We start from the raw sequence: 25,994 nt of genomic DNA, 5'->3' as shown, positions 1-25,994 counted from the left end.
CTGGAAATACTATAGTGCCTATAAGAACATCCAATAGTCAAAGGTATATGAAATACAAATGGTATAGAGAGAAATAGTCCTATAATTCCAAAAATAACTACAACCTAAAACGTATTAACTGGGAATATTCATGTTAAAGGGAACCACTATATTTGACATGTTCTCATGTTCTGAGCAAGGAACTTAAACTTTAGCTTTTTTACAAGGCACATACTGTACTTTTACTTTCTTCTCCAACACTTTGTTTTTGCATTATTTAAACCAAATTGAACATGTTTCATTATTTATTTGAGACTAAATAGATTTTTATTTATGTATTATATTAAGTTAAAATAAGTGTTCATTCAGTATTTTTGTAATTGTCATTATTACAAATATATATATATATTTTTTAACCGGTTGATTAATCGGTATCGGCTTTTTTTGATCCTCCAATAATCGGTATCGGCGTTGAAAAATCATAATCAGTCGACCTCTAGTCTAAACATCTTAAAATTATACTGAAGACACATTATCGTCACACATATTTTAGATGCTTTCACTGACAGCCTCAACTCAATAATCAGCTTGGCATTTTGCTGCCTATGAAATACTTCCTCATATGCCATTTCTCTCCTGTTTTATTGGTTTTCATACCTTCTTTTGTTGTCCAGGAATTTTACACTCATGTAGGGGTCATAAAAATATATAAAATAACACATTATATGTCACAACAGGTCTAAATATGTCATGACAGTGTTATGACCATATTATAACAGGTTATGACAAGTTATGTCAGCTGTTATGACATATTAGGACATGGTTATGACCGTGTCATAACGTGTTATAATGCTGGGCGTCAAGTAAAGTGTTACCCACAGTACTGTGTGCTACTGTACAGTACAGAGAAACTAGAGAGGCCAGCTTGACTGCAGCACTGCATTGTGTTTCTGTATGCATACTGTGGTGCATGTTGCAGAGGCCTGACAGTTGTCACACAGCTGACGGTGTGTGTTTCTGTATGCATACTGTGGTGCATGTTGCAGAGGCCTGACAGTTGTCACACAGCTGACGGTGTGTGTTTCTGTATGTATCCTGTGGTGCATGTTGCGGAGGCCTGACAGTTGTCACACAGCTGACGGTGTGTGTTTCTGTATGTATCCTGTGGTGCATGTTGCGGAGGCCTGACAGTTGTCACACAGCTGACGGTGTGTGTTTCTGTATGCATACTGTGGTGCATGTTGCGGAGGCCTGACAGTTGTCACACAGCTGACGGTGTGTGTTTCTGTATGTATCCTGTGGTGCATGTTGCGGAGGCCTGACAGTTGTCACACAGCTGACGGTGTGTGTTTCTGTATGCATACTGTGGTGCATGTTGCGGAGGCCTGACAGTTGTCACACAGCTGACGGTGTGTGTTTCTGTATGTATCCTGTGGTGCATGTTGCGGAGGCCTGACAGTTGTCACACAGCTGACGGTGTGTGTTTCTGTATGTATCCTGTGGTGCATGTTGCAGAGGCCTGACAGTTGTCACACAGCTGACGGTGTGTGTGCTGCCCTCTCACTGCGGAATGTGGGTGCAAACAGGGTTTGGGATTGATGTACTGAGAGAACATCCCCTATGACAGCCCCAGCTAGCAATAGAGCACTCACGCTCATACAAAAACACACTCACGCACGCACGCTCACGCACACTCACACAAACACACACTCACGCTCACAAACCCACACAAACGCCCTCACACACAAAAGCCCTCACAAGCGCTCGCTCACAACACGGGCGCTGGCTCACAACACGGGCACTCGCTCATAACACACGCGCGCACTCACAACACACGCGCTCGCTCACAACACACGCGCGCACTCACAACACACGCGCGCACTCACAACACACGCGCGCACTCACAACACACGCGCGCACTCACAACACACGCGCGCACTCACAACACACGCGCGCACTCAAAACACACGCGCGCACTCACAACACACGCGCGCACTCACAACACACGCGCGCACTCACAACACACGCGCGCACTCACAACACACGCGCGCGCTCACAACACACGCGCACGCTCACAACACACACGCGCTCACAACACACACGCGCACTCTCACACACACGCTCAGACACACGCTCAGACACACAGGCTCATCTGCCCACACACAGGCTCATCCACCCAGACACAGGCGCACACACACAGGCGCACACGCACACACATGGCCGGTGTGTACTAAGTCTTTAAGTTTCCTGTGTCTTTAAGCCTGCTGGAGAGAGCAGTAGACAGCGTTCTCCTTCAGTGTCCCTGAGTGGGGCCAAGAGGGGCAGGCCGGTTTGGGCTGGCATACAGTGTGAAGAGCCAGAGCAGACACTCACCAAAGAGGATGTCTGAGGAGCCACTGGACCGTGCTCACAGGCTGCCATCACACAGCTGCTGCACCAACTGCACACATGCAGTCACACACACGCTGTCACACAAAAACAGGCACACAAACACACTCAGCTCACACACACACACACAGCTCTCACTCAGCTCACACACACACAGAGCTCTCACTCAGCTCACACACACACTCAGCTCTCACTCACACACACACACACTCAGCTCTCACTCACACACACACACTCATCTCTCACTCACACACACACACTCAGCTCTCACACACACACTCAGCTCTCACTCACACACTCAGCTCTCACTCACACACTCAGCTCTCACTCACACACTCAGCTCTCACTCACACACTCAGCTCTCACTCACACACTCAGCTCTCACTTACACAGCTCTCTCACACTCGGCTCTCACACTCGGCTCTCACACTCGGCTCTCACACTCGGCTCTCACACTCGGCTCTCACTCACACACACACACAAACACACTCAGCTCTCACTCACACACACACACACTCAGCTCTCACTCAGCTCTCACACACACAGCTCTCACACACACACACTCAGCTCTCACGCACACACACTCAGCTCTCACGCACACACACTCAGCTCTCACGCACACACACTCAGCTCTCACGCACACACACTCAGCTCTTACGCACACACACTCAGCTCTCACGCACACACACTCAGCTCCCACGCACACACACTCAGCTCCCACGCACACACACACACACTCAGCTCCCACGCGCACACACACACTCAGCTCCCACGCGCACTCAGCTCCCACGCACACATTCAGCTCACACACACACTCAGCTCACACACACGCACGCACTCAGCTCACACACACGCACGCACTCAGCTCGCACACACGCACGCACCCAGCTCACACACACACGCACGCACTCAGCTCACACACACACACGCACACACGCACTCAGCTCCCACGCACACACTCAGCTCACACACACGCACACACTCAGCTCACACACACGCACACTCAGCTCACACACACGCACACTCAGCTCACACACACGCACACTCAGCTCGCTCACACGCACACTCAGCTCACACACACGCACACTCAGCTCGCTCACACGCACACTCAGCTCGCCCACACGCACACTCAGCTTGCCCACACGCACACTCAGCTCGCCCACACACACACACACACACACACCCAGCTCTCTTACACACACACACACACACAGCTCTCTCACACACACACACACACACCCAGCTATCTCACACACACACACAGCTCTCACACACACACACAGCTCACACACACACACACACACACACACACACACACACACACACACACAGCTCACACACACACACACACACACACACACAGCTCACACACACTCAGCTCTCTCTCACACACTCAGCTCTCTCTCTCACACTCAGCTCTCTCTCTCACACTCAGCTCTCTCTCTCACACTCAGCTCTCTCTCTCTCGCACACACACACACACACATAAACACACACACTTAGCTCTCTCATACACACACACACAGCTCACACACACACACACACACACACAGCTCACACACACACACACAGCTCTCTCACACACACACACAACTCCCACACACACACACACACACATTCAGCTCTCACGCACACACACTCAGCTCTCACACACACACTCAGCTCTCTCTCACACACACACTCAGCTCTCTCACACACACACACTCAGCTCTCTCACACACACACACTAAGCTCTCTCACACACACACTCAGCACTCACGCACACACACTCAGCACTCACGCACACACACTCAGCTCCCACGCACACACACTCAGCTCCCACGCACACACACTCAGCTCCCACGCGCACACACACACTCAGCTCCCACGCGCACACACACTCAGCTCCCACGCGCACACACACACTCAGCTCCCACGCGCACACACACACTCAGCTCCCACGCGCACACACACACTCAGCTCCCACGCGCACTCAGCTCCCACGCACACATTCAGCTCACACACACACTCAGCTCACACACACACTCCGCTCACACAGCTCACACTCAGCTCGCCCACACGCACACTCAGCTCGCCCACACGCACACTCAGCTCGCCCACACGCACACTCAGCTCGCCCACACGCACACACTCAGCTCACACACACACACGCACACACGCACTCAGCTCACACACACACACACAGCTCTCTCACACACAGCTCTCTCACACACACACACACACACACACACTCAGCTCACACACACACATTCAGCTCACACACACACACATATACTCAGCTCACACACAAACACACCCAGCTCTCTCACACACACACACACACACACACACCCAGCTCACACACAAACACACACACACACCCAGCTCTCTTACACACACACACACACACACACAGCTCTCTCACACACACACACACCCAGCTATCTCACACACACACACAGCTCTCACACACACACACAGCTCACACACACACACAGCTCTCGCTCACACACACACACACACACAGCTCACACACACACACACACACACACACACACACACACTCAGCTCACACACACACACACACACACACTCAGCTCTCTCTCACACACTCAGCTCTCTCTCTCTCGCACACACACACACACATAAACACACACACTTAGCTCTCTCATACACACACACACACACAGCTCACACACACACAGCTCACACACACACACACATACACACACAGCTCTCTCACACACACACACAACTCCCACACACACACACACACACACACACACATTCAGCTCTCACACACACACTCAGCTCTCACACACATACTCAGCTCTCACACACATACTCAGCTCTCTCTCACACACACACTCAGCTCTCTCACACACACACACTCAGCTCTCTCACACACACACACTCAGCTCTCTCACACACACACACTAAGCTCTCTCACACACACACTCAGCTCTCACGCACACACACTCAGCTCCCACGCACACACACACACTCAGCTCCCACGCGCACACACACTCAGCTCCCACGCGCACACACACACTCAGCTCCCACGCGCACACACACACTCAGCTCCCACGCGCACACACACACTCAGCTCCCACGCGCACTCAGCTCCCACGCGCACATTCAGCTCACACACACACTCAGCTCACACACACGCACACACTCCGCTCACACACACAGCTCTGGGCTAGCTGCAGTGACTCCGCTAGGTGTTCTTCCTTACTGAAACACACCATGTATTTGGGCTAGCTTCAGTGGCTCCGCTAGGTGTTCTTCCTTACTGAAACACACCATGTATTTGGGCTAGCTTCAGTGGCTCCGCTAGGTGTTCTTCCTTACTGAAACACACCCTGTATCTGGGCTAGCTTCAGTGGCTCCGCTAGGTGTTCTTCCTTACTGAAACACACCCTGTATCTGGGCTAGCTGCAGTGACTCCGCTAGGTGTTCTTCCTTACTGAAACACACCATGTATTTGGGCTAGCTTCAGTGGCTCCGCTAGGTGTTCTTCCTTACTGAAACACACCATGTATTTGGGCTAGCTTCAGTGGCTCCGCTAGGTGTTCTTCCTTACTGAAACGCACCCTGTATCTGGGCTAGCTTCAGTGGCTCCGCTAGGTGCTCTTCCTTACTGAAACACACCATGTATCTGGGCTAGCTTTAGTGGCTCCGCTAGGTGTTCTTCCTTACTGAAACACACCATGTATCTGGGCTAGCTTCAGTGGCTCCGCTAGGTGTTCTTCCTTACTGAAACTCACCATGTATTTGGGCAAGGGTAAACGTCTCTGCTGTTTGGGTCCCGTAGCTACCAGGATGTAGCAGCGTGAAGCGCACTCTGTTTTGACTGTGTGAGAGCAAACTCTTGCATCGCGCCCATCTCAGTGTCTGCGGTGCTGCTCGTTGCAACGCCATCTCGCTGAGTTGACCTTTTAAGTCCTTCTTGTGTAAAAATATGTACTGTTTTCCCCACTGCCCTGTCCCAACCCCCATGCAAGCTAGTTTTATTTTGAACTATACCTATTAAAAGGTACATGTCCAAAGTACTATTTGTTGTCACACAGTTGGTCAAACACACACACACACCCAGCTCTCTTACACACACACACACACACACACAGCTCTCTCACACACACACACACCCAGCTATCTCACACACACACACAGCTCTCACACACACACACAGCTCACACACACACACACAGCTCACACACACACACACAGCTCTCGCTCACACACACACACACACACAGCTCACACACACACACACACACTCAGCTCACACACACACACACACACACTCAGCTCTCTCTCACACTCAGCTCTCTCTCTCTCGCACACACACACACACATAAACACACACACTTAGCTCTCTTATACACACACACACAGCTCACACACACACACACACACACACAGCTCACACACACACACACACAGCTCACACACACACACACATACACACACAGCTCTCTCACACACACACTCAGCTCTCTCTCTCTCGCACACACACACACACACACATAAACACACACACTTAGCTCTCTCATACACACACACACAACTCCCACACACACACACACACACATTCAGCTCTTACACACACACTCAGCTCTCACACACACACACGCACACACTCCGCTCACACACACAGCTCACACACACGCACACACTCAGCTCACACACACGCACACACTCAGCTCGCACACACGCACACACGCACGCACCCAGCTCACACACACAGGCACGCACTCAGCTCACACACACACGCACGCACGCACTCAGCTCCCACGCACACACTCAGCTCACACACACGCACACACTCAGCTCACACACGCACGCACCCAGCTCCCACGCACACACTCAGCTTGCCCACACGCACACTCAGCTCACCCACACGCACACACTCAGCTCACACACACGCACACACTCAGCTCACACACACACGCACGCACGCACTCAGCTCCCACGCACACACTCAGCTCACACACACGCACACACTCAGCTCGCCCACACGCACACTCAGCTCGCCCACACGCACACTCAGCTCACCCACACGCACACACTCAGCTCACACACACACAGCTCACACACACACGCACGCACGCACTCAGCTCACACACACACACACACAGCTCTCTCTCACACACACACACCCAGCTCACACACACACCCAGCTCTCACACACACACTCAGCTCACACACACACACACACACATATACTCAGCTCACACACAAACACACCCAACTCTCTCACACACACACACACACACACCCAGCTCTCACACACACACACTCAGCTCTCTCTCACACACACTCAGCTCTCTCTCACACACACTCAGCTCTCTCTCACACACACTCAGCTCTCTCACACACACACTCAGCTCTCTCACACACACACTCAGCTCTCTCACACACACACTCGGCTCTCTCTCTCACACACACACACACACAGCTCACACACACAGCTCTCTCACACACACACACACACACACACTCAGCTCTCATACACACGCACACACTCAGCTCACACACGCACGCACCCAGCTCCCACGCACACACTCAGCTCGCCCACACGCACACTCAGCTCACCCACACGCACACACTCAGCTCACACACACGCACACACTCAGCTCACACACACACGCACGCACGCACTCAGCTCCCACGCACACACTCAGCTCACACACACGCACACACTCAGCTCGCCCACACGCACACTCAGCTCGCCCACACGCACACTCAGCTCACCCACACGCACACACTCAGCTCACACACACACAGCTCACACACACACGCACGCACGCACTCAGCTCATACACACACACACACAGCTCTCTCTCACACACACACACCCAGCTCACACACACACCCAGCTCTCACACACACACACACACACTCAGCTCACACACACACACTCAGCTCACACACACACACACACACATATACTCAGCTCACACACACAGCTCTGGGCTAGCTGCAGTGACTCCGCTAGGTGTTCTTCCTTACTGAAACACACCATGTATTTGGGCTAGCTTCAGTGGCTCCGCTAGGTGTTCTTCCTTACTGAAACACACCATGTATTTGGGCTAGCTTCAGTGGCTCCGCTAGGTGTTCTTCCTTACTGAAACACACCCTGTATCTGGGCTAGCTTCAGTGGCTCCGCTAGGTGTTCTTCCTTACTGAAACACACCCTGTATCTGGGCTAGCTGCAGTGACTCCGCTAGGTGTTCTTCCTTACTGAAACACACCATGTATTTGGGCTAGCTTCAGTGGCTCCGCTAGGTGTTCTTCCTTACTGAAACACACCATGTATTTGGGCTAGCTTCAGTGGCTCCGCTAGGTGTTCTTCCTTACTGAAACGCACCCTGTATCTGGGCTAGCTTCAGTGGCTCCGCTAGGTGCTCTTCCTTACTGAAACACACCATGTATCTGGGCTAGCTTTAGTGGCTCCGCTAGGTGTTCTTCCTTACTGAAACACACCATGTATCTGGGCTAGCTTCAGTGGCTCCGCTAGGTGTTCTTCCTTACTGAAACTCACCATGTATTTGGGCAAGGGTAAACGTCTCTGCTGTTTGGGTCCCGTAGCTACCAGGATGTAGCAGCGTGAAGCGCACTCTGTTTTGACTGTGTGAGAGCAAACTCTTGCATCGCGCCCATCTCAGTGTCTGCGGTGCTGCTCGTTGCAACGCCATCTCGCTGAGTTGACCTTTTAAGTCCTTCTTGTGTAAAAATATGTACTGTTTTCCCCACTGCCCTGTCCCAACCCCCATGCAAGCTAGTTTTATTTTGAACTATACCTATTAAAAGGTACATGTCCAAAGTACTATTTGTTGTCACACAGTTGGTCAAACACACACACACACACACACACACACACAGCTCTCTCACACACACACACACCCAGCTATCTCACACACACACACAGCTCTCACACACACACACAGCTCACACACACACACACAGCTCTCGCTCACACACACACACACACACAGCTCACACACACACACACACACTCAGCTCACACACACACACACACACACTCAGCTCTCTCTCACACACTCAGCTCTCTCTCTCTCGCACACACACACACACATAAACACACACACTTAGCTCTCTTATACACACACACACAGCTCACACACACACACACACACACACAGCTCACACACACACACACACAGCTCACACACACACACACATACACACACAGCTCTCTCACACACACACTCAGCTCTCTCTCTCTCGCACACACACACACACACACATAAACACACACACTTAGCTCTCTCATACACACACACACAACTCCCACACACACACACACACACATTCAGCTCTTACACACACACTCAGCTCTCACACACACACACGCACACACTCCGCTCACACACACAGCTCACACACACGCACACACTCAGCTCACACACACGCACACACTCAGCTCGCACACACGCACACACGCACGCACCCAGCTCACACACACAGGCACGCACTCAGCTCACACACACACGCACGCACGCACTCAGCTCCCACGCACACACTCAGCTCACACACACGCACACACTCAGCTCACACACGCACGCACCCAGCTCCCACGCACACACTCAGCTTGCCCACACGCACACTCAGCTCACCCACACGCACACACTCAGCTCACACACACGCACACACTCAGCTCACACACACACGCACGCACGCACTCAGCTCCCACGCACACACTCAGCTCACACACACGCACACACTCAGCTCGCCCACACGCACACTCAGCTCGCCCACACGCACACTCAGCTCACCCACACGCACACACTCAGCTCACACACACACAGCTCACACACACACGCACGCACGCACTCAGCTCACACACACACACACACAGCTCTCTCTCACACACACACACCCAGCTCACACACACACCCAGCTCTCACACACACACACACACTCAGCTCAAACACACACACTCAGCTCACACACACACACACACACATATACTCAGCTCACACACAAACACACCCAACTCTCTCACACACACACACACACACACCCAGCTCTCACACACACACACTCAGCTCTCTCTCACACACACTCAGCTCTCTCTCACACACACTCAGCTCTCTCTCACACACACTCAGCTCTCTCACACACACACTCAGCTCTCTCACACACACACTCGGCTCTCTCACACACACACTCGGCTCTCTCTCTCACACACACACACACACAGCTCACACACACAGCTCTCTCACACACACACACACACACACACACACTCAGCTCTCATACACACGCACACACTCAGCTCACACACGCACGCACCCAGCTCCCACGCACACACTCAGCTCGCCCACACGCACACTCAGCTCACCCACACGCACACACTCAGCTCACACACACGCACACACTCAGCTCACACACACACGCACGCACGCACTCAGCTCCCACGCACACACTCAGCTCACACACACGCACACACTCAGCGCACTCTGTTTTGACTGTGTGAGAGCAAACTCTTGCATCGCGCCCATCTCAGTGTCTGCGGTGCTGCTCGTTGCAACGCCATCTCGCTGAGTTGACCTTTTAAGTCCTTCTTGTGTAAAAATATGTACTGTTTTCCCCACTGCCCTGTCCCAACCCCCATGCAAGCTAGTTTTATTTTGAACTATACCTATTAAAAGGTACATGTCCAAAGTACTATTTGTTGTCACACAGTTGGTCAAACACACACACACACCCAGCTCTCTTACACACACACACACACACACACAGCTCTCTCACACACACACACACCCAGCTATCTCACACACACACACAGCTCTCACACACACACACAGCTCACACACACACACACAGCTCTCGCTCACACACACACACACACACAGCTCACACACACACACACACACTCAGCTCACACACACACACACACACACTCAGCTCTCTCTCACACACTCAGCTCTCTCTCTCTCGCACACACACACACACATAAACACACACACTTAGCTCTCTTATACACACACACACAGCTCACACACACACACACACACACACAGCTCACACACACACACACACAGCTCACACACACACACACATACACACACAGCTCTCTCACACACACACTCAGCTCTCTCTCTCTCGCACACACACACACACACATAAACACACACACTTAGCTCTCTCATACACACACACACAACTCCCACACACACACACACACACATTCAGCTCTTACACACACACTCAGCTCTCACACACACACACGCACACACTCCGCTCACACACACAGCTCACACACACGCACACACTCAGCTCACACACACGCACACACTCAGCTCGCACACACGCACACACGCACGCACCCAGCTCACACACACAGGCACGCACTCAGCTCACACACACACGCACGCACGCACTCAGCTCCCACGCACACACTCAGCTCACACACACGCACACACTCAGCTCACACACGCACGCACCCAGCTCCCACGCACACACTCAGCTTGCCCACACGCACACTCAGCTCACCCACACGCACACACTCAGCTCACACACACGCACACACTCAGCTCACACACACACGCACGCACGCACTCAGCTCCCACGCACACACTCAGCTCACACACACGCACACACTCAGCTCGCCCACACGCACACTCAGCTCGCCCACACGCACACTCAGCTCACCCACACGCACACACTCAGCTCACACACACACAGCTCACACACACACGCACGCACGCACTCAGCTCACACACACACACACACAGCTCTCTCTCACACACACACACCCAGCTCACACACACACCCAGCTCTCACACACACACACACACACTCAGCTCAAACACACACACTCAGCTCACACACACACACACACACATATACTCAGCTCACACACAAACACACCCAACTCTCTCACACACACACACACACACACCCAGCTCTCACACACACACACTCAGCTCTCTCTCACACACACTCAGCTCTCTCTCACACACACTCAGCTCTCTCTCACACACACTCAGCTCTCTCACACACACACTCAGCTCTCTCACACACACACTCAGCTCTCTCACACACACACTCGGCTCTCTCTCTCACACACACACACACACAGCTCACACACACAGCTCTCTCACACACACACACACACACACACTCAGCTCTCATACACACGCACACACTCAGCTCACACACGCACGCACCCAGCTCCCACGCACACACTCAGCTCGCCCACACGCACACTCAGCTCACCCACACGCACACACTCAGCTCACACACACGCACACACTCAGCTCACACACACACGCACGCACGCACTCAGCTCCCACGCACACACTCAGCTCACACACACGCACACACTCAGCTCGCCCACACGCACACTCAGCTCGCCCACACGCACACTCAGCTCACCCACACGCACACACTCAGCTCACACACACACAGCTCACACACACACGCACGCACGCACTCAGCTCATACACACACACACACAGCTCTCTCTCACACACACACACCCAGCTCACACACACACCCAGCTCTCACACACACACACACACACTCAGCTCACACACACACACTCAGCTCACACACACACACACACACATATACTCAGCTCACACACAAACACACCCAACTCTCTCACACACACACACACACCCAGCTCTCACACACACACACACTCAGCTCTCTCTCACACACACTCAGCTCTCTCACACACACACTCAGCTCTCTCACACACACTCAGCTCTCTCACACACACACTCGGCTCTCTCTCTCACACACACACACACACACAGCTCACACACACAGCTCTCTCACACACACACACACACTCAGCTCTCATACACACACACACACTCAGCTCTCACACACACACACACCACACACACACACACACACACACACACAGCTCTCTCACACACACACACAGCTCTCACACACACAGCTCTCACACACACAGCTCTCACACACACAGCTCTCACACACACAGCTCTCACACACACAGCTCCCACACACACACACCACACTCTCCTGCAGTTTTCTAATATTTTCTCTCCCTCTCTCTATACTCTCTCACCCTCGTTCTTGCTCTCCCTCTCCACTCCTCCTCTCTCTCAATTTCTCTCCAGCGCTTTGGTGTTACCGGAGCAATCGATAGAAAGGTGATTATTATTCCTCTAGCAGAGCCCACACACACACACAACTTGACCTCCCTCCCTCTCTCACCATCTCTCTGTAATGATACTGAGTGTACAGTGGGGGTATAGCAGATAATGTACGGATATGAATGTGGCTTTAAGGTCAATGTTGGTAGTGGGTGGATAGGTGGAATCGGTGTGGGGGTGATAACCTATCCACTCATCCAGATGAGGTATTCTGTTACTTATCTTTGGTCTGTCCAGTTTGGGTGGGGTTTGGTAGGAGCATCACATTGAGCCTTAGTGTAACCACCAAATAAGGACCACATTTAATACTAGAACTCATTGTTTTCTAATACTAATGACTAAAAGTGTAGTTATTCTACTACATAGTTCAGTACTACAGGACTATGAATAGGTTGTTGTTCAGAACATAATGGCTGAATACAGTTAGTATGTACCAATACCTCATGGTACGGTGTTGGCTGAATACAGTTAGTATGTACCAATACCTTATGGTACGGAGGTCCCAGCCTCTGATGGCTGTGTCGTTGGCTGAATACAGTTAGTATGTACCAATACCTTATGGTACGGAGGTCCCAGCCTCTGATGGCTGTGTCGTTGGCTGAATACAGTTAGTATGTACCAATACCTCATGGTACGGTGGTCCCAGCCTCTGATGGCTGTGTCGTTGGCTGAATACAGTTAGTATGTACCAATACCTCATGGTACGGTGGTCCCAGCCTCTGATGGCTGTGTCGTTGGCTGAATACAGTTAGTATGTACCAATACCTCATGGTACGGAGGTCCCAGCCTCTGATGGCTGTGTCGTTGGCTGTGGCCAGCTGGGTACAGTTGTGATGTGGACTCCACTTCCCAGCCGTGAACTTCAGTTGACCTTTACCCTCTAAGGTGGCACTGCTAGAGATCTGGAAGGGAAAGGGTTAACGATTACTACACCTGAACACACACATGTCAATCATGGGGTATGGAGAGGTAAGAGTTAATGTATTGATGGATCGGTATGGACAGGCCTTCCCTAAGGTACTGTATAGCTAGCAATACCTCACCCTCCTTCACACAGCAGTCAATGACGGGTTCATGTTTACATTGTGAATATCTATATACTGTTACTCATGGATCACCAGTTTGACCATGATGGACCCTCTAAGTGTGTACTGACTCATTTCATACTTCTGCATGTCAACCTGCTATCTTTACCTACAGTAGATAATAATAACACAGGGTCACTGAACAATTCTCTCTCTCATCGATTGTTCCCTTATTGCACAGGCTAGGGAAAGTCACATTATCTCAGGTATAGAGGGAAGAGAAGGTAGAGGAGGGCGGACATAGGAGAGGGAGAGAAGGTAGGGGAATGAAAATGGAAGGAACGGGGGTGGATTGAGTGAGAAAGAGAGGAGAAGAGGTGAAGAGAGGGGTAGAGAGAGACAGAGATCCATACACTCAACTCTTCTTATAAATGTGATTATTGCCTAGCTCCCAGCTATGTTAGAGCTAACCATATTAGCAGCACTAGCGAGACAGCATAGAAAAAACAGAAGGACGCCTACCTTTAGCAAGCGGCGTCAGATAAAACATTCATATCTGCCAAATAGTCACACATTTATGGAGTGTGAACCGACTGTGTCGGAGCGTGTGTGTGTGTACAGTCGCAATGGATAAGGTGTGTGGGTGTGCCGTGAGCCGGAGGAGATGTTCTCACTCAATTCCAGCAGTGTCTCTAATTGAGCGTGCCCGCACACGCACACACACACGCACAATTAATCCACCCTGGACCAATGAGACAGACAAACCCATGGTGCAGCTGGACAGACAGACATGCCTGTGATGAACACATCAGCCTGAGAGCCTCTGATAGAGGGAAGGGAAGTGGGAAAGGAGGGAGGGATGGAGGAGAGGGGAGTGGCTGAGAGGGATAGAGTGGAGAAGATTAGCATTCTCAACAATACTGGAGGAATCTGTCTTGGCTGTCAGGCTCCTCCCCCCTCCCTTCATGTTTAATGGCTGCCATGTCCAGGGCAAGCTGTGTCACTTGATAGCTCCGCTGCTCTGCAGCACAGTCTGACGTCAGTATCACTGCACAGGGGGACACTGTGCCTTCCACTAAGACTCCTCCGCACACACAGAGTAGGAGAGAGCGTGTGCGTGTCTGACTGCAATCTCTTGACGAGTGATTCTTCACAGGTTTGCATTATGACGGACACACACACACACACACAGAGAGAAACCTCAAGTCCTGTGTTGTGCCCCGTTGTGCCTGCAACCTGGCTGGCCTATATGCAGATCTCTGTACGAGAACATGAATTTGGCCTACTAATTACGTAAGCCCATTATTCATGAAGCACCTCCCCACTGCATCCAGGCAGCTATCTGCTAATGGAACATTAACTGACCAGCCTACACAGTACAGTGAGTACACACACTTCATGTCTACTATAGAACTATGGATGTTTTAATAACAGACGCAGTGGAGTGGAGAATCAGAACAGTAAATAGCAATGAGACCTCACTTCATTAGTAGTGGGGATGGCACTTCACTGTCAGAGGAGAGAGTTTCTACTAAACAGTATGACCACCAACTAGTCCTGAGTAGACCAACTGTGTGACAACAAATAGTACTTTGGACATGTACCTTTTAATAGGTATAGTTCAAAATAAAACTAGCATGCATGGGGGTTGGGACAGGGCAGTGGGGAAAACAGTACATATTTTTACACAAGAAGGACTTAAAAGGTCAACTCAGCGAGATGGCGTTGCAACGAGCAGGACCGCAGACACTGAGATGGGCGCGATGCAAGAGTTTGCTCTCACACAGTCAAAACAGAGTGCGCTTCACGCTGCTACATCCTGGTAGCTACGGGACCCAAACAGCAGAGACGTTTACCCTTGCCCAAATACATGGTGAGTTTCAGTAAGGAAGAACACCTAGCGGAGCCACTGTAGCTAGCCCAGATACAGGGTGTGTTTCAGTAAGGAAGAACACCAAGCAGAGCCACTGAAGCTAGCCCAGATACATGGTGTGTTTCAGTAAGGAAGAGCACCTAGCGGAGCCACTGAAGCTAGCCCAGATACAGGGTGTGTTTCAGTAAGGAAGAACACCTAGCGGAGCCACTGAAGCTAGCCCAAATACATGGTGTGTTTCAGTAAGGAAGAACACCTAGCGGAGTCACTGCAGCTAGCCCAGATACAGGGTGTGTTTCAGTAAGGAAGAACACCTAGCGGAGCCACTGAAGCTAGCCCAAATACAGGGTGTGTTTCAGTAAGGAAGAACACCTAGCGGAGCCACTGAAGCTAGCCCAGATACATGGTGTGTTTCAGTAAGGAATCAGGTGATCTTGGTGAGGGGAGCAGAGCACACCCCTGGACAGTTCTGTTGTAGGAGAGGGAGGGAAAGATAAGACCAGTCTGATACGGTGGTTATCAAATAATGAGCACAGGGTATGGGCAGATGTATGGCGGTGTGAGTGCGTGTCTCACCGTGGCCTGGGTAGAGCTCTCCGTCAGGTCCCAGAGCAGAGCGTGGTTATCAGCCAGAGAGATCACATGCTTCCCATCTCCCATGGGCTCCCACAGGACACTGCAGCAGAGAGAGACAGAGCGAGCGAGGGAGGGGGGGGGGGGGGGGGGGGTTAGTTCACAGGACACACATGCATGAACACACACTTCAGTGAGAGAAAACACAAACACTTATATACAACCATAGTATGATGCGCACAAAAGCACTCTCTCTCTCACACACACACACAACTTGGCCTGCAAGGGCTGCAACTACTGTAACCAAAGTTTATGACCATGATATGACAAGTTTGTAGTCAAATGACCACAATACGACATACACACACCCAGTAGATAAGAGCCCCTTCATGTACCTGCTATAGACCTGCTATAGACTGATTAGTCCTTAGTTCTAGTGGTGATAAATGAGACTGGTCCAACCCCTCTGAGTCATTCATCAGGGCAGAGCAACACAAATAAAGCCTCCACTGTGCTGTGTGTGTGGGAGGGATAAAGGGATGGAAGCGGAAGAGGGAGGGACAAAGTTAGTCTTTCTCAGGATTTCATCCAACTCTGTAACTTGCTTCCATCTGTTGTGAGGGGATAGGGGGAAGAGAGGGGCAGAGGGAAAAGGAGAGAGCGAAGAGTAGAAGAGTTTATGGAGGTTGTAAATCCATGGATGAGGGGGACAGTTTTTACTGCCCTACCAAGGTGTTAGAAGTCACAGGCCTAGGACACAAATACGCAGACAGGCAGGCAGGCAGGCAGGCAGACAGACAGGCAGACAGACAGGCAGACAGACAGGCAGGCAGGCAGGCACACACACCAGCCAAGGAGCTTTCTGTCCCTCTCCTTCTCTCTCATTCATTTATTCTATAAAAACAGCTCCAATCTGAAGTCAATTTAATCACCACACACAGATTTATGAAAGCAGCCCCCCCAATTATATCAATTAGCTTAAATCATAAGAGAAAGAAAGGAGAGAGAGAGAAAAAGAAGAAAGGGTACATCAGAAATCAGCTAAATGTAATTGAAGAATTCATAGAATCTAACCACTTCTGGGGTAATTGGAAAACTATAAACAAACATCAACAACATGAAGAGTTATCTATCCAAAACAGAGATGTATGGATATACCACTTCTCCAACCCTTTTGGCTCTATAACAAAGAACAAACAGAAAAAACATTTACATGATCAAATATACATCTTAGAATCAACTATTAAAGACCCAGAACCCACTGTATTCTCCAATTACATAGAATGAATTACAGGACAAAATACAACAATTATAAAATATACAGGCCTCTAGAGTGGCACAGTGGTCTAAGGCACTGCATCGCAGTTGCTAGCTGTGCCACTAGAGATCCTGGTTCAAAGGCTCCAGGCTCTGTCGCATCCGGCTGTGACCAGGAGACCCATGGGGTGGCGCACAATTGGCCCAGCGTCTTCCGGGTTAGGGGAGGGTTTGGCCGGCTGGGTTTTTCTTGTCCCATCGCGCAGTACCAATTCCTGTGGCGGGCCGAGCGCATGCACGTCGACACGGTCACTAGGTGAACGATGTTTCCTCCGACACATTGGTGTGGCTGGCTTCCGGGTTAAGTGGGCATTGTGTCAAGAAGCAGTGTGGCTTCGTTGGGTCGTGTTTCGGAGGACGCACGGCTCTCGACCTACCACTCTCCTGAGTCCATACGGGAGTTGCAGCGATGAGGCAAGACACTAATTACAAATTGGATACCATGAAATTGGGGAATTATTTATTTTTTTTAAAAATATATATATATATAAATAAATAAATAAACAGACCACAAATTTATCAAATCAAACTTTAGTTGTCAAAATATTTGTCAAGTGTAGACCTTACTGTGAAAGGCTTACTTACAAGCCCTTAACCAAAAATGCAGTTAAATTTTTTTTTTTTTTACCAAATAAACAAAAGTAAAAAATAATAAAAAGTAACACAATAAAGAGGCTATATACAGGCTATATACAGGAGGTACCGGTACCGAGTCAGTGTGTGTGGGGGTACAGGAAACAGGTAATTTGACTAGATGTTCAGGAGTCTTATGGCTTGGGGGTAGAAGCTGTTAAGAAGTCTCTTGGACCTAGACTTGGCAGTCCGGCATCGCTTGCCGAGCGGTAGCAAAGAAAACAGTCTATGACTTGGGTGACAATTTTATGGGCTTTCCTTTGACACAGCTTATTATATAGGTCCTGGATTGCAGGAAGCTTGGCCCCAGTGATGTACTGGGCCGTATGCACTACCCTCTCTAGCTTCCTACGGTCAGATGCAGAGGAGTTGTCATACCAAGCAGTGATGCAACCGGTCAGGATGTTCTCGATGGTGCAGCTGTTCAACTTTTTGAGAATCTGGGGAACCATGCCAAATCTTTTCAGTCTCTTGAGGGGGAAAATGTTTTGTCGTGCCCTCTTCACGCCTGTCTTGGTGTGTTTGGACCACGATAGGTCATTGGTGATGTGGACACCGAGGACCTTGAAACTCTCGACCCGCTCCAACAGCCCCGTTGATGTTAATGGGGGCCGAGTCGGCCCACCTATTCCTGTAGTCCACAATCAGCTCCTTTGTCTTGCTCACATTGAGGGAGAGGTTGTTGTCCTGGCACAACACTGCCAGTTCCCTGTCTCATCGTTGTCGTGATCATGCCTGTTCTGTCGTCAGCAAACTTAATGATGGTGTTGGGAGTCGTGCTTGGCCACGCAGTTGTGGGTGAACAGGGAGTACAGGAGGGGACTAAGTACACACCCCTGAGGGGCCCCAGTGTTGAGGATCAGAGTGGTAGATGTGTTGTTGCCTATCCTTACCACCTGGTGGCAGCCCGTAAGGAAGTCCAGGATCCAGTTGCAGAGGGTGGTGTTTAGTCCCAGGGTCCTCAGCTTAATGATGAGCTTCATGGGCACTATGGTGTTGAACACTGAGCTGTAGTCAATGAATAGCATTCTCACTTAAGTGTTCATTTTGTCCAGGTGGGAAAGGGCCGTGTGGAGAGTGATTAAGATTGTGTCATCTGTGGATCTATTCGGGCGATATGCGAATTGGAGTGGGTCGAGGGTATCTGGGAGGATGCTGATAATGTGAGCCATGGCCAGCCTTTCAACGCACTTCATGGCTACCAACGTGAGTGCCACCGGGTGGTAATCATTTAGGGAGGTTACCTTCGCTTTCTTGGGCACAGGGACTATAGTGGTCTGCTTGAAACATGTCGGTACTACAGACTCAGTCAGGGAGAAGTTGAAAATGTCAGTGAAGACACTTGACAGTTGGTCTGCGCATGCATTGAGTACACATCCTGGTAATCCATCTGACCACGCGGCTTTGTGAATGTTGACCTGTTTAAAGGTCTTGCTCACATCGGATAGCGAGAGCGTTATCACACAGTCATCCAGAACAGCTTGTACATGCTTCTGTGTTGCTTGCATAAATAAGCATAAAAGGCATTTAACTCGTCTAGTAGGCTCGCGTCACCGAGCAGCTCACGTCTGGGTTGCCCTTTGTAGTCTGTAATAGTTTTCAAGCCCTGCCACATCCGACGAGCGTCAGAGCCAGTGTAGTATGATTTAATCTTAATCTGTGTTGACGCTTTGCTTGCTTGATGGTTCGTCTGAGGGCATATTGGGATTTCTTATAGGCATCCAGATTAGTGTCCCGCTCCTTGAATGCGGCAGCTCTAGCCTTTAGCTCGATGCGGATGTTGCCTGTAATCCATGGCTTCTGGTTGGGATATGTACAGTTGAAGTCAGAAGTTGACATACACTTAGGTTGGAGGCATTAAAACTCATTTTTCAAACACTCCACAAATTTCTTGTTAACAAATTATAGTTGTGGCAAGTAGGTTAGAACATCTACTTTGTGCAAGACAAGTCATTTTTCCAAAAATTGTTTACAGACTACAGATTATTTCACTTATAATTGACTGTATCACAATTCCAGTGGGTCAGAAGTTTACATACACTAGGTTGATTGTGCCTTTAAACAGCTTGGAAAATTCCAGAAAATGATGTAAAGGCTTTAGAAGCGTCTGATAGGCTAATTGACATTATTTGAGTCAATTGGAGGTGTACCTTTGGATGTATTTCAATCCCTATCTAAAATTGTAGACCTCCACAAGTCTGGTTCATCCTTGGGAGCAATTTCCAAACGCCTGAAGGTACCACGTTCATCTGATAAACATTATGGGACCACGCAGCCGTCACACCGCTCAGGAAGGAGACGCGTTCTGTCTCCTAGAGATGAACATACTTTGGTGCAAAAAGTGTAAATCAATCCCAGAACAACAGCAAAGGACCTTGTGAAGATTCTGGAGGAAACAGGTACAAAAGTATCGATATCCACAGTAAAACGAGTCCTATATCGACATAGCCTGAAAGGCCGATCAGCAAGGAAGAAGCCACTGCTCCAAAACCGCCATAAAAAAGCCAGACTACGGTTTGCAACTGCACATGGGGACAAAGATCATAGTTTTTGGAGAAATGTCCTCTGGTCTGATGAAACAAAAATAGAACTGTTTGGCCATAATGACCATCATTATGTTTGGAGGAAAAAGGGGGAGGCTTGCAAGCCGAAGAACACCATCCCAACCGTGAAGCACGGTGGTGGCAGCATCATGTTGTGGGAGTGCTTTGCTGCAGGAGGGACTTGTGGCAGGGGAGAGCTTTGTATGCATCTCTGTGTGTGTAGCAAAGGTGGTCTAGAGTTTTTTATCCCACTGGTTGCACATATGACATGCTGGTAAAAAAAATGTATTTAAGTTTGCCTGTATTAAAGTCCCTGGCAGTAGGAGCACTGCTTCTGGGTGAGCATTTTCTTCTTTGCTTATGGTCTTATAGAGTTGGTTGAGTGCGGCATTAGTGCCAGCATCGGTCTGTGGTGGTAAATAGACGGCTACAAATAATACAGATGACAACTCTCTTGGTAGATAGTGTGGTCTACAGCTTATCATAAGGTACTCTACCTCAGGCAAGCAATACCTCAAGACTTCTTTTATATTGGACATTGCACACCAGCTGTTATTGACAAAAAGACACACACCCCCACCCCTTGTCTTACCAGATGTAACAATTGGCTACACTTAAACTCTTTAACATCATCCTCAGCTCTCGCATCTTCCAAAATATTTGGAACCAAGGACTGATCCAATCCACAAAAGTGGAGACAAATTTGACCTCAATAACTAGCAGGGCATATGCGTCAACAGCAACCTTGGGAAAATCCTCTGCATTATCATTAACAGCAGACTCGTACATTTCCTCAGCAAATGTCAAATTGGGTTTTTACCAAATTTGCATACGACAGACCATGTATTCACCCTGTACACCCTAATTGACAACCAAACAAACCAAAACAAAGGCAAAGTCTTCTCATGCTTTGTTGATTTAAAAAAATCTTTCAACTCAATTTGGCATGAGGGTCTGCTTTACAAATTGATGGAAAGTGGTGTTGGGGGACAAACATACGACATTATAAAATCCATGTACACAAACAACAAGTGTGTAGTTAAAACTGGCAAAAAAAACACACATTTCTTTCCACAGGGCCAGAGGGTGAGACAGGGATGCAGCTTAAGCCCCAACCTCTTCAACATATATACCAACGAATTGGCGAGGGCACTAGAACAGTCTGCAACACCCAGCCTGGTAGAATCTGAAGTAAAATGTATACCGTTTCCTGATGATCTGGTGCTTCTGTCCCCAACCAAGGACAGCCTACAGCAGCACCTAGATCTTGTTCCAAAAAAGGTCCAGTTGCCAGGACCACAAATACACATTCCATCTAGACACTGTTGCCCTAGAGCACACAAAAAACTATACATAACTCGGGCTAAACATCAGCACCACAGGTAACTTCCACAAAGCTGTGAACGATCTGAGAGACAAGGCAAGAAGGGCCTTCTATGCCATCAAAAGGAACATACATTTTGACATAACAATTAGGATCTAGCTAAAACACTAGAATCAGTTATAGAACCCATTGGCCTTTATGGTTGTGAGGTCTGGGGTCTGCTCACCAACCAAGAATTCACAAAATGGGACAAACACCAAATTGAGAATGCATGCAGAATTCTGCAAAAAATATCCTCTGTGTACAACGTAAAACACCAAAAATTACATGCAGAGCTGAATTATGCTGATACCTGCTAATGATCAAAATCCAGAAAAGAGCCGTTAAATTCAACAACCACCTAAAAGCAAGCGATTCCCAACCTTCCATAACACAGCCATCACCTACAGAGAAATGAACCTAAGCAAGCTGGTCCTGGGGCTCTGTTCACAAACGGACCCCACAGAGCCCCAGGACAGCAACAAAATTAGACCCAAACAATTCATGAGAAAACAAAAAGATAATTCCTTGACACATTGGAAAGATTTTACAAAAAAAACAGAGCAAACTAGAATGATTTTTGGCACTAAACAGACAGCACACAGTGGCAGAAAACCTGACCACTGTGACTGACCCACAAAGGAAACCTTTGACTATGTACAGACTCTGTGCACACTGCCCACAAAATGAGGTTGAAACTGAGCTGCACTTCCTAACCTCCTGCCAAATGTATGACCGTATTATGTCTTTATTATTTTGGAACTTTTGTGAGTGTAATGTTTACTGTTCATTCTGTATTGTTTATTATCCATTTCACTTGCTTTGGCGATGTAAACATATGTTTCCCATGTCAAAAAAGCCCCTTCAATATACATTGAATTTTTAGAGAGAGAGCGAGACAGAGAGGTCCTTTATGACGCCAGTGAGGGTCTCTTATTAAAGAATATAAGCTATGTGCATTTGAACTAGAGCGGCATGGCATCCTGGTAGGGAGGGAATATGTAAATACATGGAGGACTGCTGGGGAAGGGAGTTTATAGCTCAGACAGTATAGGACAAGATGCCTGCCTTCTTCCTTCTCATGAGATTGTTTCCTTGTCTGCTTTGCATTCAGATGAGTTTAATTCGATAGCAATAGATGCACACACTGCTCATGGTATTAGACTGGTCTGCTTTGGGGAATAGAGACACACAGAGAAATCAGTTTGGCTTGGCTACAGAGTTACAGTGAGGGATCAGTAGCATAGAGCTAAGTCCAAGGTAAGGCAGAGAGAGAGAGAGAGAGAGAGAGAGAGAGAGAAAGGAACTAAGAAAAAGGGGATGAGAGGGAACAACGTAAAATGTGTGTGTGTGTGAGGGGGGGGGGGGGGGGCAGGATTAAAAATCAGCCATGCCGTGTTAGTGTACAATTGAAGACGGGTCGCCATGGCCGCTCACATTACTGACAGTATTGACTGGCCTGCATGACTATCTGGCTGTCTGGGCTCCCATTGGGCTAACATTGATTGCTAACAGTCCCTTGGAGTGCAAATCACACTCTGTGATAAATCCCCCCCACCCCCCCGCCAACAACACACAGGCATACACACCGTCCACATAGGCTCCACACTCATAGACACACACACCCCTGTCCAAATAGGCTCCACACTCAGACATACACACACCCCAGCCCACGTAGACATACAACAAAACAAACTTTACCCCCCCTCCTGTCACCCCACAGTGTAGACAATAAAACCGTGTGTCTGTTGAGCTTCATGATTCCTCAAGGTGCTCACCCAGGCCCTGATTGGTCCTAATTGCTCCATGGGAATCGATTCCTGAGCCTGGTGCTGCTCCAAGTCGAAATGAGGTGCTTGGCTCCCCAAAGCAGGGGAGAGAAATATATATATATATATATATATATATATATATATATATATATATATATATATATATATATATATATATATATATATATATATATATATATATATATATATATATATATATATATATATATATATATATATATATATATATATATATATATATATATATATATATATATATATTTTAAAGCTTTGTTTGTTTCTTCAATCCAGGCACGCTTCACAACATGACACTAGCCAAAATGTTTGTCCACCCAGACTAAGGAGGGATATGGTGGCTGAATATAAGAAATGTGGTGGAGGATGGTGGGACAGGCATAAAGGACGTACAGACAGACATACTCTCGCTCAAACAAGGCTTCACACGCAGACAGACAGACAGACAGACAGACAGACAGACAGACAGACACACAGACACACAGACACACAGACACACAGACACACAGACACACAGACACACAGACACACAGACACACAGACACACAGACACACACACACACACACACACACACACACACACACACACACACACACACTGATTGCTGTACTCCTGCCAGTGTAGTCAGAGGGAGCGGGGGCTGCAGCCTGAAAGAGATGGACGAGGTGGGTACCAAACCAAAGCCATCCATTTCTCAGAGCCAATACAACAAAGCAAAGGATACAAGGCTCACATAGCAAACAGAACACATACACAGATATAGAAACAGATAAAGAAACATGCCATTCAGAATGTTGCAGCTCTGAGGATGTCTGACACCAGAATCAATCTCCTCCTCAGAGTCACACCTCACCCACCCTTGGATCTTCATCAACAGAAGGCTTTCACACACACACACACACACACACACACACACACACACCTCTCTAAAATGAGAAAATACTGCTCAGGGAAGACTCAAAATGGAAACATGTCATTTGAAATGCTAAAATGCATCATTTTTTCCAAAGGGATGAGGCAGCTGCCGAAGTAAAAAAATGGGCTGAGCATTGATTTTATTTTCCTGTACATTAAATGATGGTGAATGTAGTGTATGCAGCTATAAGAAAAGGTGTGAGCAGTGGCTGAGCCCTGGGATATGTAGGTCAGTCAATACTTTGCACAGCACAGCACAGCATGCCAAGCTAACGGGGAACATTCCCAGAATATTAGCTAAGATTCCCATTATGATCTAGCTAGAGTTGTATCTAACATTAGGAGTCCTCTTTAGGTTCTCTTTAGGTTTCCAGGTAATGTAATAACACAATGTAACAGTAATGTTTTCCCAGCCATCCAAAATAGGTT

The 25,994-nt window shown here is 49.0% G+C and overlaps 1 protein-coding gene across 2 annotated transcripts in view; it reads right to left on the bottom strand.

Moving 5' to 3' along the window:
• The window catches only part of LOC110498063 (EARP-interacting protein homolog), a 50,595-nt gene that overhangs the window by 10,336 nt on the left and 14,265 nt on the right, over positions 1–25,994 (bottom strand). For both annotated transcript variants that reach the window (XM_021574629.3, XM_090211457.1), the window contains 2 exons: positions 16,989–17,088; positions 14,280–14,416 (listed from right to left, as the gene is read on the bottom strand). In XM_021574629.3, the coding sequence (XP_021430304.1) occupies positions 14,280–14,416; positions 16,989–17,088 (237 nt within the window). The remainder of the gene's footprint in view (positions 1–14,279; positions 14,417–16,988; positions 17,089–25,994) is intronic.

This window comes from Oncorhynchus mykiss, chromosome 19, assembly GCF_057628025.1.
Source record: "Oncorhynchus mykiss isolate SJ-2025 chromosome 19, ASM5762802v1, whole genome shotgun sequence".
Classification (NCBI taxonomy): Eukaryota; Metazoa; Chordata; class Actinopteri; order Salmoniformes; family Salmonidae; genus Oncorhynchus; species Oncorhynchus mykiss.
The sequence above is the reverse complement of the archived record's forward strand: the minus strand, read 5'-3'. Positions and strand labels throughout refer to the sequence as shown.